Source organism: Cherax quadricarinatus, chromosome 48 (assembly GCF_038502225.1).
Source record: "Cherax quadricarinatus isolate ZL_2023a chromosome 48, ASM3850222v1, whole genome shotgun sequence".
Classification (NCBI taxonomy): Eukaryota; Metazoa; Arthropoda; class Malacostraca; order Decapoda; family Parastacidae; genus Cherax; species Cherax quadricarinatus.
The window spans coordinates 20,779,750-20,798,281 of record NC_091339.1 but is presented as its reverse complement, the minus strand read 5'-3'; the positions used below and the strand labels follow the sequence as shown (position 1 = coordinate 20,798,281).

General features: G+C 37.2%; 1 protein-coding gene across 4 annotated transcripts in view; it reads left to right on the top strand.

Moving 5' to 3' along the window:
* The window catches only part of Grip71, a 32,875-nt gene extending 15,016 nt beyond the window's left edge, over nucleotides 1-17,859 (top strand). For 3 of the 4 annotated variants that reach the window (XM_053787034.2, XM_053787032.2, XM_053787035.2), the window contains exons 8-13: nucleotides 591-679; nucleotides 5,551-5,674; nucleotides 5,837-6,005; nucleotides 6,360-7,040; nucleotides 12,052-12,173; nucleotides 17,106-17,859. In XM_053787034.2, coding sequence (XP_053643009.2) covers nucleotides 591-679; nucleotides 5,551-5,674; nucleotides 5,837-6,005; nucleotides 6,360-7,040; nucleotides 12,052-12,173; nucleotides 17,106-17,210 — 1,290 coding nt within the window. In that variant the 3' untranslated portion in view covers nucleotides 17,211-17,859. The remainder of the gene's footprint in view (nucleotides 1-590; nucleotides 680-5,550; nucleotides 5,675-5,836; nucleotides 6,006-6,359; nucleotides 7,041-12,051; nucleotides 12,174-17,105) is intronic. The other variant, XM_053787033.2, reaches the window with a different exon arrangement.
* The last annotated feature ends 673 nt before the right edge of the window (nucleotides 17,860-18,532 follow it).

Below are 18,532 nucleotides of genomic sequence, written 5' to 3'. Positions count from 1 at the left end.
AATTCCTCAATGTAACCCAGGCACTGTATATCCTTACAAGTTTGGTACTTCCGTTATTATAATACAGTAATCCTTCACCATAATTTTGTTTTTACTCACCATCATATTAAAGAATACTGTCTTGACTGGACCCACATGCATGGCATATAAACTTTTTTTTATGTGGAAAATGCCTGATATTAGCAAATTAAATATTTTAAATTGTGTGAACATGTTATTAAGAAGTAGGAGATTGAATATACAGTGTGAAGACGAGACTGTTAGTTCAGAGTATAAATGAGCGGTATGTGGGATTTGACCTGCTGTTGGAGTGTAAGGTGATACTGATTCTCTGAATGGCTTCAGGGAAAGAGCACATTTCAGTTCCTGCGCTTTGACTATGGGCTGGGAAAGTTTAGTATTATTTCTTCACCACTGAACCATAATGCATGTCAGCTCCTGAAAAGTAGGCTAGTGTGAGTGAGGATTTTTCTTCTTTTGGTCACTACCTTGATGGAAATAGTGTAAAAAAAAAATAACTACTTATTGATTTTTTAAAAACAGTTTGAGAAATATTTATTCTTTCTTCATCCCTTTACATTTGTATACAGTCTGAGGGTTCAGTTAGTGGCCACATCAGGAAGGCTACTCAACAGAAGAACATGGACACTATTGCACCAGCACAGATAAAGCTACTAAAGTAAGTCAAACTAATACAGGTTTGTGGTAAGTTGAGGAGGAGCAATATTTTGACTTTTTATAGTTTATTACAGAGCATGAATGGCTAATATTGATAAAATCAAAACCTGTGCAAATTGAAAGTTTGGAGCATGCATAACCAGGCTTGAATAAGTGCAGTACATTAACTTATGCTAAATAAATATATGTACAAGTTTACTAAATTTAAAAAGAGAAAGTTTGGTTTTTCTTTTTAGGTCGCCCTGCCTCGGTGGGATACGACCAGTTCATTGGAAATAAAAATGACAAGGTGGATAGGGAAGTGATATGGCACACTGCCCAAGTGCATGGAATATGTGGTAGCTTCCAAGAAGCAGTTAGTTTTTATAGGAATGGTGAACCTCATGTTAGAGTATGTAGGAGAGGGAGATTATTTTCCAGTAAAAGTAGACCTTAGGCAGCAATGCGTAATATCACCATGGTTGTTTAACATTTATAGATGGGGTTGTAAAAGAAGTGAATGTTAGGGTGTTGAGGAGAACTGTGGTATTAAAATATGTTTTTGGGAGATTCTGAATAGGAAGGAGCAAAGGGATGAGAGTAACATATGATTTAGGTAGTGAAAGATAGGAAGTGAACATGTTCCGATATTTGGGAGTGGATTTGTCAGCGAATGGGTATATGAAAGACAAAGTGAACCACAGAATTGATGAGGGGGGGAAAAGTTGGGTGGTGCATTGAGGCATCAACGGAGAAACCATACCCCCGGCCGGGATTGAACCCGCGGTCATAGAGTCTCAAAACTCCAGCCCACCGCGGGTTCAATCCCGGCCGGGGGTATGGTTTATTTGCAATCGTGTCATTACGATTTCTTGAGTCATCAACGGAGAAGCGTGCACACACACTCACATTCATACACACCACCACCACTCAGTAACACTTTTCATGACAGAGAGAGCATGGTAATAAAAGTAGTGACTGTATATGCAGGGAAAAAAAAAAAAACCTGTCTTAGTGATGGACATGTACATCCAGGAAAGTAAACAGAGTTAATTCCCATTCAGCTCTCAACTTAATGGAAGGAACAAGATTGTTAAGAAGATCAAGAAAGAGTTGGAAATACTAGTCATGTGGCCAAAGAACAGACATCTACTTAGCGAAGCCAGAGAGAAGGGGAATTCTAAAAATATAATGTTTTTTCAGAATTTTTTTTCATAAATAATGTTGGTATAAGTGCAGTATCAAAGTAAGGTGCAATAGATAAAAACTTTATATATATATATATATATATATATATATATATATATATATATATATATATATATATATATATATATATATCAATAGATAACGTTTTTTGACTCCACATATACCTCAACGCACCACTCACCTTTTTTCCCTCATCAATTCTATGATTAACCTCATCCTTCATAAATCCATCCGCCGACACGTCAACTCCCAAGTATCTGAAAACATTCACTTCTTCCATACTCCTCCTCCCCAATTTGATATCCAATTTTTCTTTATCTAAATCATTTGATACCCTCATCACCTTACTCTTTTCTGTGTTCACTTTCAACTTTCTACCTTTACACACATTCTCAAACTCATCCACTAACCTATGCAATTTTTCTTTAGAATCTCCCATAAGCACAGTATCATCAGCAAAAAGTAACTGTGTCAATTCCCATTTTGAATTTGATTCCCCATAATTTAATCCCACCCCTCTCCCGAACACCCTAGCATTTACTTCTTTTACAACCCCATCTATAAATATATTAAACAACCATGGTGACATTACACATCCCTGTCTAAGACCTACTTTTACCAGGAAGTATTCTCCCTCTCTTCTACACACCCTAACCTGAGCCTCACTATCCTCATAAAAGCTCTTTACAGCATTTAGTAACTTACCACCTATTCCATATACTTGCAACATCTGCCACATTGCTCCTCTATCCACTCTATCATATGCCTTTTCTAAATCCATAAATGCAATAAAAACTTCCCTACCTTTATCTAAATACTGTTCACTTATATGCTTCAATGTAAACACTTGATCTACACATCCCCTACCCACTCTGAAGCCTCCTTGCTCATCCGCAATTCTACATTCTGTCTTACCTCTAATTCTTTCAATTATAACTCTACCGTATACTTTTCCTGGTATACTCAGTAAACTTATTCCTCTATAATTTTTACAATCTCTTTTGTCCCCTTTCCCTTTATATAAATGGACTATACATGCTCTCTGCCAATCCCTAGGTACCTTCCCCTCTTTCATACATTTATTAAACAAAAGTACCAACCACTCCAACACTATATCCCCCCCTGCTTTTAACATTTCTGTCATGATTCCATCAGTTCCAGCTGCTTTACCCCCTTTCATTCTACGTAATGCCTCACGTACCTCCACCACACTTACATTCTGCTCTTCTTCACTCCTAAAATATGGTATACCTCCCTGGCCAGTGCATGAAATTACCACCTCCCTTTCTTCCTCAACATTTAAAAGTTCCTCAAAATATTCTCGCCATCTACCTAATACCTCCCTCTCTCCATCTACTAACTCCCCTACTCTGTTTTTAACGGACAAATCCATACTTTCCCTAGGCTTTCTTAACTTGTTTAACTCACCCCAAATTTTTTTCTTATTTTCATTAAAATTTCTTGACAGTGCCTCTCCCACTCTTTCATCTGCTCTCCTTTTGCACTCTCTCACCACTCTTCACCTTTCTTTTACTCTCCATATACTCTGCTCTTCTTATAACACTTCTGCTTTGTAAAAACCTCTCATAAGCTACCTTTTTCTCTTTTATCACACCCTTTTACTTCTTCATTCCACCTATCACTCCTCTTTCCTCCTGCCCCCACCCTCCTATAACCACAAACTTCTGCCCCACATTCTAATACTGCATTTTTAAAACTTCCAACCCTCTTCAACCCCCCCACTACTCATCTTTGCACTAGCCCACCTTTCTGCCAATAGTCGCTTATATCTTGCCCGAACTTCCTCCTCCCTTAGTTTATACACTTTCACCTCCCTCTTACTTGTTGTTGCCACCTTCCTCTTTTCCCATCTACCTCTTACTCTAACTGTAGCTACAACTATATAATGATATATATATATATATAATATATATATATATATATATATATATATATATATATATATATATATATATATATATATATATATATATATATATATATATATATATATATATATATATATATATATATACGTATATATATATATATAGATATATACGTATATATATATACGTATATATATATATATATTTTTTTTTTTTTTTTTTTTTTTTTTAAACAAGTCGGCCGTCTCCCACCGAGGCAGGGTGACCCAAAAAATAAAGAAAATCCCCAAAAAGAAAATACTTTCATCATCATTCAACACTTTCACCACACTCGCACATTATCACTGTTTTTGCAGAGGTGCTCAGAATACAACAGTCTAGAAGCATACACATATAAAGATACACAACATATCCCTCCAAACTGCCAATATCCCAAACCCCTCCTTTAAAGTGCAGGCATTGTACTTCCCATTTCCAGGACTCAAGTCCGACTATATGAAAATAACCGGTTTCCCTGAATCCCTTCACTAAATATTACCCTGCTCACACTCCAACAGATCGTCAGGTCCCAAGTACCATTCGTCTCCATTCACTCCTATCTAACACGCTCACGCACGCTTGCTGGAAGTCCAAGCCCCTTACCCACAAAACCTCCTTTACCCCCTCTCTCCAACCCTTTCGAGGACGACCCCTACCCCGCCTTCCTTCCCCTATAGATTTATATGCTTTCCATGTCATTCTACTTTGATCCATTCTCTCTAAATGACCAAACCACCTCAACAACCCCTCTTCTGCCCTCTGACTAATACTTTTATTAACTCCACACCTTCTCCTAATTTCCACACTCCGAATTTTCTGCATAATATTTACACCACACATTGCCCTTAAACAGGACATCTCCACTGCCTCCAACCGTCTCCTCGCTGCTGCATTTACCACCCAAGCTTCACACCCATATAAGAGTGTTGGTACTACTATACTTTCATACATTCCCTTCTTTGCCTCCATAGATATATATACGTATATATATATATATACGTATATATATATATATACGTATATATATATATATACGTATATATATATATACGTATATATATATATATATACGTATATATATATACGTATATATATATATATACGTATATATATATATACGTATATATATATATCTACGGATATATATATATATACATATATATATATATATACGTATATATATATATATACGTATATATATATATATATACGTATATATATATATATACGTATATATATATATACGTATATATATATATATACGTATATATATATATATATATATATATATATATATATATATATATATATATATATATATATATATATATATATATATATATAATATTTCTCCATGGGGAAGCGGAACAGAATTCTTCCTCCGTAAGCCATGCGTGTTGTAAGAGGCGACTAAAATGCCGGGAGCAAGGGGCTAGTAACCCTTTCTCCCGTATAAATTACTAAATTTAAGAGAAACTTTCGTTTTTCTTTTTGGGCCACCCTGCCTTGGTGGGATACCGCCGGTGTGTTGAAAGAAAGAATATATATAATTTACTTTATTGGATACAAGATAAGGAGGGTAAATGAATTAAAGGTAAAATATGTACAGGACTAGTGTTAATGTGGCTCACTTTAAGTAGTATACTGGTTTGGTGAAGAAATTTGCACCTATAACTGTGCTGTTTTGTAAGACATTATGTGCATCTTGTGTTAGTAAAAGTTCATTGATAAGTGTCATTGTTTTATTTAATACTAGGTCCTGTTCTGGTCAGCCTGAAGAACCAAACCCAAACTTGAATGTAAAGTCTTTTCCATCTTCTAATATTGAAAATATGCTAGATGTGTTGTCTCCCATAAGGCACACAGAGTCTGCTGTAGATGTAAGTAGCACTCTACATTAACTTACTGTCATACTTTCATATAGAATGCAGCTCAGATGAAATAATAACCTATTATACTTTTGTATTTATTATTGTTTTCCATATTAATGGATTACATTAAAAGAAAGTAGCATGAAGAAGAATTTTATACATTCTTTTCAGCAGATAAACCCTGAGTGTGCTGTGGAGAAATTTGGAGGCTTTGATGTGTGTAGCTCAACTGAATCATTAAACATCAGTATATTGTCTCCTATACGGCAAACTAATCAACCCTTGAAAGGCAACTTTTCACCATTAGCTCTCAAACTGCTAAGCAATAGCATTGATAAAGGTTTGCTCAAAGTTACTGTTGATAAACTTAGCTTGGTAATTTAGTGCATCTAGTTAGTAACTTCTAAAAATATATTTTCTCATTATAATCTTCAACAAAGTTTACATTCTTTCTATTTTTATATGTGAATAATTCTGACTATGGTTATTAGGTTGATGGGACAAAATTTTTGTTATATTGTCTTCAAAGATTTAGTGAATTATGTAAGAGTGAACTTGAATTTAACCAACCCCTGTGTGCATTCCAGAAATGCTCAAGTGGCTACTGTCACACTAACAACTTATAGATTTTAACCTCAGAACTGTCTGTTTAAGTTCAGTTTTGAATAAAGGGTCCCTTGTTTTTTAATTTCAGATGACTTATCCTTTATTCGATCCACACATGGAAATGATGGTGCAGTCAGCTCATTGAGTAAAATCCCTTCTGTGCCATGGGTAAATTTTCTTGATGTATCTATGTCCCCTGATTCAGCAAATAATAAAGAGAATGTGCAACCTACTCATGCCTCAGGGCAGTATCAAAGTGTAGAAATGGAAGAATTGCAAGCTAACACATCTCTTGTAGCATTCCATAAAGAAGGATGCCTCTCTCCATTGCATAAAGTTAATGACTGCCAAGCAAAGAGTGATTTAAATATAAATGAAACTACTTGTGAGAAGCTTGAGCAGACTTTGCAGCAAGTTGCAGCTACATGTTCACCAGAAATTAAGACCTTTGATCAAACTAACACAAACACAAATGAGGCATCAAAAAATGAGCTTGAAAATCCTGGTGAGAAAAATGCATGTATGGATAAAACTACAGCTGGTTCATCACAGCAGGTTATGCCAGGAGATGACTCTACTGATGAAAGACCTACAGAAGCTAACAGTCAGCCTAGTGCTATGGAAAAAAGATGTCATGCAACAGAATCTCCACTAAAAAAGCATTCATTTTTGTGGCCTGTACAAGCCAGTGACTTAGTAGCAGACTCTCCTGATAGACCTGCACATACTGAGGAAAGCTGCAGCTCTTTACTTCCTATGAATTTTTCAGGTAAGATAAAGTATGTATTAACTAAAATAGACTTTAAAATATCTGTAATTTTCCCCAAGATAAAATTATGTAATAAAAGAATTGCAGTATCTGCTGTTGTCTTCAATGGGATACAGTACCTTCAGTGCAGTAACTTGTGTATTTTTTTATTTAGTAAAAAAAAAACCTTAAGTGTACTTACAAAACTAGGAAAAAAGTAAGGCGAGTGTGCAGTGCATTACTGTTAAATGGATGTGCAAGGGCGATTATTTAACCCCTTCAGGGTCCAAGGCCCAAATCTGAAGTGGTGCCCCAGTGTCCAAGAATTTTCAAAAAAAATTTGTTATTTTTTCTTATGAAACGGTAGAGAATCTTTTTGTGAAGGTAATAAAACAAAAAGTACAAAATTTTCTGGAAAATTGACGAAATTATGCACTTGCGAATTTTGATGTGTCAGCAATATTTACGAATTGGCGATTTTGCCAACTTTGACTCCCATTTTAGGCCAATTACATTATTCCAGTCAACCAAATTCTTAGCTATTTCACTAGTATTATTTCTATTCTATCGATTGAGCACAAGAAATCGCCAAGTCGACTGTTTCAACTACAAATTAAAGTGATCGGAAATTGATAATTTGGCCAATTTAACACAAAGTTCAAAATATTCCAATTTCATAATAGGGTCCAGAATAAACAATGTAGGTATTCCTGGAACTAAACTAACATTTCCTCTGTTCATTAGTTACGTTTTGAGGCTTTACAAATAAATGCGAGGGTCTTGGCAAGAGGCGTGGAGTTAAAAGATAAAGAATCACACACAAAGTGGGAGTTGTCACAGTTGCTCTTTGCTGATGACACTGTGCTCTTGGGAGATTCTGAAGAGAAGTTGCAGAGATTGGTGGATGAATTTGGTAGGGTGTGCAAAAGAAGAAAATTGAAAGTGAATACAGGAAAGAGTAAGGTTATGAGGATAACAAAAAGATTAGGTGATGAAAGATTGGATATCAGATTGGAGGGAGAGAGTATGGAGGAGGTGAATGTATTCAGATATTTGGGAGTGGACGTGTCAGCAGATGGGTCTATGAAAGATGAGGTGAATCATAGAATTGATGAGGGGAAGAGGGTGAGTGGTGCACTTAGGAGTCTGTGGAGACAAAGAACTTTGTCCTTGGAGGCAAAGAGGGGAATGTATGAGAGTATAGTTTTACCAACGCTCTTATATGGGTGTGAAGCATGGGTGATGAATGTTGCAGCGAGAAGGCTGGAGGCAGTGGAGATGTCATGTCTGAGAGCAATGTGTGGTGTGAATATAATGCAGAGAATTCGTAGTTTGGAAGTTAGGAGAAGGTGCGGGATTACCAAAACTGTTGTCCAGAGGGCTGAGGAAGGGTTGTTGAAGTGGTTCGGACATGTGGAGAGAATGGAGCGAAACAGAATAACTTCAAGAGTGTATCAGTCTGTAGTGGAAGGAAGGCGGGGTAGGGGTCGGCCTAGGAAAGGTTGGAGGGAGGGGGTAAAGGAGGTTTTGTGTGCGAGGGGCTTGGACTTCCAGCAGGCATGCGTGAGCGTGTTTGATAGGAGTGAATGGAGACAAATGGTTTTTAATACTTGACGTGCTGTTGGAGTGTGAGCAAAGTAACATTTATGAAGGGGTTCAGGGAAACCGGCAGGCCGGACTTGAGTCCTGGAGATGGGAAGTACAGTGCCTGCACTCTGAAGGAGGGGTGTTAATGTTGCAGTTTAAAAACTGTAGTGTAAAGCACCCTTCTGGCAAGACAGTGATGGAGTGAATGATGGTGAAAGTTTTTCTTTTTCGGGCCACCCTGCCTTGGTGGGAATCGGCCAGTGTGATAATAATAATAATAATAATAATAATAATGAATTTTTATTCACACCAAAAAATAGAAGATTTACTGTTATGCAATACTGTAATAATTGTATAAATATCATCACCATATTTTGTGAATGCATATTAGACCCACCAGCTGGCGTGTATTAGACGCGTGAGGTCGTTTGTTTACTCTTGAATATCGGCAAAAATTTAACATTTCTGATACTTTGAACTCAGTTTCAAGCCATTTCCAGTGCTAAAACCAATCAAAATCATCTCTATTTCTGTAATATGTCTTCCATTCTATCAAATGAGACCAAGAAATCGCAAATACAACTATAAAAAACATACAAAAAACACTGCAAAGTCGCTGTTTTAATCAAAAAATCATGATTTCAGTTTTTTTTCTCTCATTATACACAGTGTGCTGCAGGATCTGTTTTATGTGGTGCACACATACCACATAGATGTATTTTCTCATATCTAGGCCCAAATGTACCACTCACAGTTTATTAGAGTGAGCTGAGCTCATGACGTAGATCTACGGTTTGGACCCTGAACGTAAAGCCGTAGATCTACGGGACGGACCCTGAAAGGGTTAATATTAGAGCTTGGAATTAAAATAAAATATTACAAGTAGATCAGTGTTTTAAGGATTAATTTAAGGGTATTTTTTTCAACAAACCAGCTCCATTCCACCAAGGCAGGGTGGCCCAAAAAGAAAAACCAAAGATTTTCTCTTTAAATTTAGTAATTCATATAGGAGTTACTAGCCCCTTGATTCCAGCATTTAATGGTATTTATATTAGTATAATTTAATGAAGGGTTTTTACATGATTAGTGATACAGAGTTAGAATGTTGCTCAAAAGAAACCTTCAGTAACCAGCCTTTTTTTTTTTTTTTTTTTTTTTTTTTAATTTAAAAAAATCTACTTCCAAAAAGGTTTGCTAGAGAATGAATAAAACACCAAAAGAGTTTAATAAACTTTATTAGGGAACTTAAAAAGCACAAGATACCAATATTTAGTCATTTAACTGTCAACTTTCATTATTTTTTAATCCTATCTTACATTGAATCACTAAGTGTCTGGAAATAAATTCAGCACATATTAATCCATACATTTTTCTGGACCTCCACCAACTTTGAGTTGCATGAGATTTGATACTCTTATCTTGTATTGCAATATCTGCCAAGTATTTTCAATCAAATTGAGATCTAGGCTGTTACAAGGATTTCATTCTACCTCAAACAGTCCTTGACCTTTCTTCTGTTGTAACAGGGGACTATCATGCATAAAGGTGCTAGTGCCATAAATATGGTAATAAGTAAGAGGTTTCTCATCAAGGACTTTTAACTATTGCTCCCCATTCATCATCTCGCTCTTAGGCAGGAAATAACCACCACTCCGATTACCATTACTACTAAAACACTCCCAAACCATGGCTTTGGCAGGGTGTTTTGACTTTTTATTATGAGGCAGTTATCAAACCTTGAGCCACCTGGACAATGAACCCGCTTTGAGACATTTCTGATGACAAAAAAGTCGGTTCATTACTAAGCATTACAGTCATCCAATCATCCATTGTCCAATCCTTGTACTGTTCACAAAATAAGCAAGGCAAGCTTTGCAACTACTCTTTGTGTTGTATTGGGTTCTTGGCAGCCCTCTGACATGGCATCCTCAGAGCCTTTTGCAGGTGATGTTGGAGAATACACACAGCTGTTAACTCCAGGGCATCAGGATGCTTATTCTTTAGTTCATGAGTAGGGCAGTGCATGGGGTGGTCTTCTTGAGCCTCCCAGACCCTGTCTTCCTAATGGAAGTAGTACCATGAGGCAGGTTGTTTGCAGCTTTTTTTAGGTTCCAGATACTCTTTGGGAAACCCCTTCTCCTGTATAAATTACCAAATTTAAAAAGAGAAACTTTTGTTTTTCCTTTTGGGCCACCCTGCCTTGGTGGGATGCGGCCGGTTTGTTGAAAAAAAAAAATACTCTTTGGGACACTTCCCTACTTCAGTAATATCCTTCATAGGGACTTCCACTTCCTTGAGAATGATGCGAGCCTTCTTCACATAAAACATCTACTAACCCATTGTGGTCCATAGGAACAGCTGTATACAGCAAAAGTAGACAATTAAGCAGCACGAAAAGGAAAAATGGTGAGCATGACAATACTTCCCTCTAACATAGACTGTAAGTTACTGAAAACCGTGCTCGTCTCATGTTTACCTGACTCAGGGAAAGGGGATGCGAGAAGTATGACTTCTTTCTTTCTTTCAACACACCGGCCGTATCCCACCGAGGCGGGGTGGCCCAAAAGGAAAAATGAAAGCTTCTCCTTTTACATTTAGTAATATATACAGGAGAAGGGGTTACTAGCCCCTTGCTCCCGGCATTTTAGTTGCCTCTTACAATACGCATGGCTTACGGAGGAAGAATTCTGTTCCACTTCCCTATGGAGATAAGAGGAAATAAACAAGAACAAGAACTAGAAAGAAAATAGAAGAAAACCCAGAGGGGTGTGTATATATATGCTTGTACATGTATTTGTAGTGTGACCTAAGTGTAAGAAGAAGTAGCAAGACGTACCTGTAATCTTGAATATATTTATGAGACAGACAAAAGACACCAGCAATCCTACCATCATGTAAAACAATTACAGGCTTTCATTTTACACTCACTTGGCAGAATGGTAGTACCCCCCTGGATGGTTGCTGTCTACCAACCTACTACCTACAGAGAAGTATGACTATCTAATTCATTTTCTTTGTGGTTAGAAATATGAGAAAAATATTTGGTACTCAATCAATAGCAAACAATATTTTTGTGGAGACTGTATACTTCTCATTTCATTTCACCACTTTTCCTTGTGGAAAATCGGCCCTCTCCACACACTTTCATTTCAGGAAGAAAATTACCAGAATGTAAGGTAAGTTGTACTGTATTAGTTTTTTACCAAGTGCAATAATAAAAAAGATTCCAGTTTGGAAATATCTGGAGTGTAACCCTAATTTTTACCATACATTCTATATTTCACATAATCCATTTTTGCATCACCTGCTACTTTTCAGGAATGTAAACCATGCTTTATGACAGGTTTTACTGTATATCTTTTTCTTACATTTTTCCATATCCAGGTAAATGCATCCCTGCACACTCTAAATTGGAAAATGGTGTAATGGTGATATTTCTTTTCAGACATACAAGTAGAGTTAATACGCAGTTGTATGGCAGAAGTTTTAGAAGATTTCCAGGATGAAGTAAACCGTCGTCTGTTGCACCTACAATATGTGATGACCAAGCAGTTTTTCCAACAGCAGGTAGGTTATTATTATTTTTATAATTGTAATTAAGTGCTAAACCCACAAGTCATACAGCTTTAGTTTAGGGCATGCTAAAGGTTTAATATGCTTGATCAGACACTAGCGAGGGTGGAGAGTATAACAGAGGTAGAGTTAGTAAGGGCGGTGTGAAGTGCTAATGGAAGTATAATCAAAGTTTATGTAATCGTTGCTGTCAAAGAAGAAGTCTATGTCAGAGGTGGGGGGTGATAATATAATTTTTTAAAGAACAGAAAGGCACAATACCATGACTGGAACAATGCACAAATAACCAGCACATAGGAGAGAGGAGCTTACAACATTTTGGTCCAACTTGGACCCCTTTCATAGTTGCTGTCTTGTTGAAGCATCCATTATATTCAGCCTTCCTTTTATGAATCTTAGTCCTGACTTTGTCTCTGTAGATGCCTTCCTTTCTTGTTACATTGTCAAATACTCCAAACTTCAGAACACTCATGACTTAACCTGATCCTTTCCTCTTTCCCTATATCTTCTCCTTCCTTATGTTTTCCTTTTTCTTTATTTTCCTTTCTTCTTCTTAAGTGTATTCTGTAAGTCAATTCCCCTCCCCCCTCCCTGCATTTTTGGTCTTGCTCCTTGTGGACCCTTATCTCTCCTGCGGTGCTCATTTTTCATGACCTTAGATTGATTCTGCTGCTACTTCTACTACGTCTTCCCCTTCATTTCTCTACTATTGCCTCCGTTCACCCTTCACTCCCCTTTCTCTCTTGTGCCACTAAACTACTCTCCCTACTTTCTACTCCCACTATTTCTTCTTCTACTCCCACTATTTCTTCTTCTACTCCCACTACCTATCTACCACTACTACTTCTCCCTATCTTGTTCCTGTCCTTGTCCCAATTGTCTATATACAGCCTCTCCTCACTTAGCAGTGTACTATTTGTTTACCGATGCTTCAGACTTGGGACAGGCTCTCTGACCGGTATGCATACGTAAATAATGTATGTTAGAGCTGATTTCCTCTATTCTGTTTATTACAGTATACAGTACACTACTGTATAAACATTTAAAAATATACCAGAAATATTATAAATGGTGCAAAGGTGACAATAAAACAATATCAAAGATAGTTGATACAAACCTACTATTATAGTATGCTCCTCACTTAGCAACGAATTCGTTTGCCAATGTGGTCCTAGGAATGGAACTCCATTGTTAAGTGAGGAGAGGCTGTATACTCTTTTCTGTTAATATCACTTTGTCAATGTCCAAGTCAGATCAAAACATCATCATAAGCTCCTCTCTCCTATATGTGGGTTATTTGTGTATAGTTTTTTACTTGAAATGGAATGTGCATTTCAGTGAATGATGGTGAAAGTTTTTCTTTTTCGGGCCACCCTGCCTTGGTGGGAATCGGCCAGTGTGCTAATAATAAAATAAAAGTTTAGTTAATTAAGGCTGGTAATAATTGCTAAGGGGGCACTAGGGACAAAGATATAATGCACACATTTTATTCAGAGATTGGTAGAGAAGTTGCAGATCAGTCATTTGAGTGGTCTGTTACACATCTAGCAATACAGCTGTTGACTTGAATAATTAATATTTCCTTCTTGGGGTCACCCTACCTTGACAATATAAAAGCAAAAAGTACTAAACCCTAACAAACCGGAAATTGTCTGCAGGTTCATAGCATTTTTCACTTTCTTTAGTTCTTTGTAAATCTTATTCACTGTTGTGTAAAATGCTGCTATCATATTTGGGAATTCTTCCTATATGCCAGAGTGCTTGATGGAGTTCATAGGAAAGCCATTTGTTTTAGCAGTGAACTTTATACTTAATTTTGAATTATGTGCTTTTCACTGGAAAATTTCATTTCCTCTCATATTAATTGGATAGCTTTCATATAGACACTATTGCTTCAGAATATCTATCTGAGTTTGCAGGGAGGGGGGTATAAGTTGTAGCATCCTGTAACTTTTGACTGACATGAACTTTGTCATTGCTTCTCTGATTCTGCTTATTTACTGTTATTACATTAAAGAAAAACTTCCTAAATATTCCTGTGGCTCATTTGTGTGTGATTTTCAGTCAAGGGCCCCTTACTCTTATATCCAAAGAGCTTATCTCTGTCTACTGTGTATTCCCTATATAGTATTTTTGTATGCAGTGATCATTCATTTATTCTTTGGTCATCCATTGAGATATGGATGACCATACCTTATACCTTACCTTTACCTTTACCTTTGAAGAACTTTGAGAGCATATCCACTCTCTGAGCCCGGCCACGGGCCAGGCTCGTCTAGTGCTCCCCTGGTCAACCAGGCTGTTGCTGCTGGAGGCCTGCTGCCCCACATATCCATCACAGCCTGGTTGATCTGGCACCTGGTGAAGATACTTGTCTAGTTTCCTCTTGAAGGCTTCAACACTTGTTCCAGCAGTGTTTCTGATATCTTCTGGTAAGATGTTGAAAAGTCTGGGACCCTGGATGTTGATACAGTGTTCCCTTATTGTCCCCACTGCACCCCTACTCCTCACTGGGTTTATTTTACACTTCCTCCCATATCTCTCACTCCAGTATGTTGTAATGGCAATGTGCAGATTTGGGACCAAGCCCTCGAGTACCTTCCAGGTACCTCTCTCTCCTCCGCTCCAATGAGTACATGTTCAAGACTTGCAGGCGTTCCCAGTAGTTTAGGTGCTTTACTGGCTCAATGTGAGCCATAAACGATCTCTGTATTTGTTCCAGCTCAGATATTTCTCCTTTCTTGAATGGGGCCGTCAGCACTGAGCAATATTCTAAGTGAGGAAGCACTAGCGATTTGAAGAGTATCACCATCGGCATTGTTTCCCTTGTTTTGAAAGTTCTCAATACCCACCCAGTCATCTTCCTGGCTGTCGTGATCTTTGTCTTGTTATGGTCTTTAAAAGAAAGGTCCGCTGACATAATTATTCCTAGGTCTTTTACGTGTTCCTTACGTTCTATTTGGTGACCCTCTTTGAGTTTTGTATATAGTGCTCCTTTTGAATTATTCATTCTTTCCATACCTAAGCAGCTGGAACTTATCACCATTGAACGTCATGTTGTTTTCCACTGCCCACTGGAAAACCCTGTTTATGTCTTCCTGTACTTTTTTAGTGTCCTCTACTGTACTGACTTTCATGCTTATTTTAGTGTCATCTGCAAATGATGATACAAAAGTGTGCTGGGTGTTTTTGTCTATGTCTGCTATGAGGATGAGGAACAGCAGAGGTGCCAGGACAGTGCCTTGGGGCACTGAGCTTTTGACCTCGCATGCTGGATCTTGCCTTGTTCACTACTACTTTTTGTGTTCTGTGTGTTAGGAAACCGAAAATCCATCTGCCTACCTTCCCCGTAATGCCCATGGCCTTCATTTTGTGCACTATCACTCCATGATCGCATTTGTCAAACGCCTTTGCAAAATCTGTGTAAATCACATCTGCGTTTTGGTCATCTTCCAGTGCCTCCGTAATTCTGTCATAATGGTTCAGCAGCTGTGACAGACATGATCGTCCTGCTCTAAAACCATGCTGGTTTGGGTTATGTTGGTTGTGCTCCTCCATGAAATTTGTAACCTGCCGTCTCGTCACTCTTTCGAAGATTTTTATGATGTGAGAGGTTAGGGCTACTGGTCTGTAATTTTTAGCTAGTGCTCTACCAGCTTAGGTATCAGGTCTTTTTCTTTAAATGTTTGCTAACTTTTTTTTTTCCTCAAACTACTATTTTTAGAATCTCTTGTCTCAGCCTCATAACTTTACTTTGCTAAGGTTAAATTTCAGTAACCATTTATTAGACCAATCCTAAAGTCTGTGCAGGTCTTCTTGCAACATTCTTTCATCCTTTTCAGCTTATATTCTCATTATTTTGGATTCATTTGCAAGCAAGAGTACACATACTGTATATAGGAGATAACTCCTATAACTAGGTCATTTATGTACACCAGGAACAGTGTGAGTCCAGCACTGATAATTGTGAAACTCCTAGTTACACTACCCTATTCTGATGCTTCATTCCTTATAGTGGCTCTTTACTTTCTGTTGTTTAGGTATTTCCTTATCACAGTTGATAAGTTTCCTTTTACCCAAGTTTTTCTATAATTTGCTAAGTAGCCTTTTATTGGGAAACATTTCACAATCTTGTTTTTGCATCCTTTTCTGTCCCACCTAATTTGTTCGTTGATCATATATCTCTAAGAGTTTACTAAGGAATAATGTTTCAATTCTGAATCCATAATAGTGCTCTGTGAGGAATCCGGAACTTTCTAGATGGTACAATATTATTTTTATTTTCACGTTATCTAGCAGTTGGCATGTTTTCACTGATGTCTGTAGCTAATCTTAGAATGTTATACTCTTTATTTTTCTATTGCAAAGCCATTCTGTAGAACAAGCTTTTATTACACCGACTTTAATTATATTTCCTTTTAGCACTCCTCGCCACCTTTACTGACTCTGCTTCTGGCATACTCTTCACCCTCGCTGATCTTTGATATTGCATATTACACCTTCGGCACATCCTACCCTGCAGCAACATATGACCCTTGTGGGTTTGGCAATTAGTTTTGATTATAATACTAATAATGTAGAACAAGCTACTGCCTTGTCTCACCTGATGCCTTTCATCAATATTTTCATTAACACATGACTCATTAAAAGTTGCAAGGCTCAGTAACAGAAATTACTTGTAATAATATTGCATTGCATAAATGAGTTGATCTGAGGTTACCCCAAGAGAAAAAGGAGTTAAAGAAAAGGCAATACTACTGCAGTACCACATAGCATTTTTAACTATTTACATTTTGCTTTGTGTGACAATGGTATAATGCAAGAATTATGGTGACAAATTGGCTTATTTATTTTTGTCATTGTTTTATAGAAACATTTGCAGTAATCTGCAGTACACTATGGTTATTCCCAATTTTTCTGTTACAGGAGTTCATGGAACAGCTCCACCGCCAGTATTCTTTAAATGAGGACCTTCTACAGGAGAATGAGAGATTACATAAAGAAATCTCTCACCTAAAAGCAAAATACTAAGTTAAGTGATTTAAGTCTCTTGCTGATGAACAGATTGACATTACTTCTTGAAAGCTGCTTTCAGTCTTTATATTTGGAGCATTTTATAGATAAACTAAAAACAGCTTTCAAGGAGTAACTTTAATCTGTTCATTACCAAGAAACTTCAATCACTCAACTTAAAGGAAACTTTTTTCAACTCTCACTTCCCATCAGTGATGTGGTTCACCAGTGTTGTCCCGGCCCCGGGTCTTTTCCATTTGGTGACCTGGCATCTTCCCATCAGTTTTTACAAAATTAAAAAAAGGTTGAAAATTGTAAATTCACCCCTTAAGAATCTATAATCCTCCTTTTATATTTGAAGCATTTTATAAACTGAAAACAGCTTTCCAGAAGTAACATTAATCTGTTCATTACCAAGATATTTAAATCACTCAACTTAGTACTTATTCTAAAAACTGAGGGGAAGATTCCGGGTCACCAACTGGAAAAGACCAGGACTGGGACAACACCAGCGAACCACATCACTGATGGGAAGTGTGAATTGAAAAGTTTCTTTAATGCAGGATAAAATGCACATATTTAATATGCCTTAAGAATATTGCATACATTTATAATGTTGAAAATAATAATTTTATACTTGTAAATACATAAGTTTATATTTAAATAACCACATTTCATTTCATAGGTAAAAATTAATATATTGTATATGTAGTGAATACTTTTTAATAGTATACAGTGCATATGTATTTTTTCTCTCTATTCAAGGTATTATTATAATCAAATAAAGCACTAAACCAACAAGGGTCATGACCAAGGGAAAAGGGGTGCCTTGACAGTAAAAAAAAAAAAAAAAAAACTTGCTTTATAGATTATTATTTTTTTTTTTTTATCATCACACTGGCCGATTCCCACCAAGGCAGGGTGGCCCGAAAAAGAAAAACTTTCACCATCATTCACTCCATCACTGTCTTGCCAGAAGGGTGCTTTACACTACAGTTTTTAAACTGCAACATTAACACCCCTCCTTCAGAGTGCAGGCACTGTACTTCCCATCTCCAGGACTCAAGTCCGGCCTGCCGGTTTCCCTGAACCCCTTCATAAATGTTACTTTGTTCACAACAGCACGTCAAGTATTAAAAACCATTTGTCTCCATTCACTCCTATCAAACACGCTCACGCATGCCTGCTGGAAGTCCAAGCCCCTCGCACACAAAACCTCCTTTACCCCCTCCCTCCAACCTTTCCTAGGCCGACCCCTACCCCGCCTTCCTTCCACTACAGACTGATACACTCTTGAAGTTATTCTGTTTCGCTCCATTCTCTCCACATGTCCGAACCAC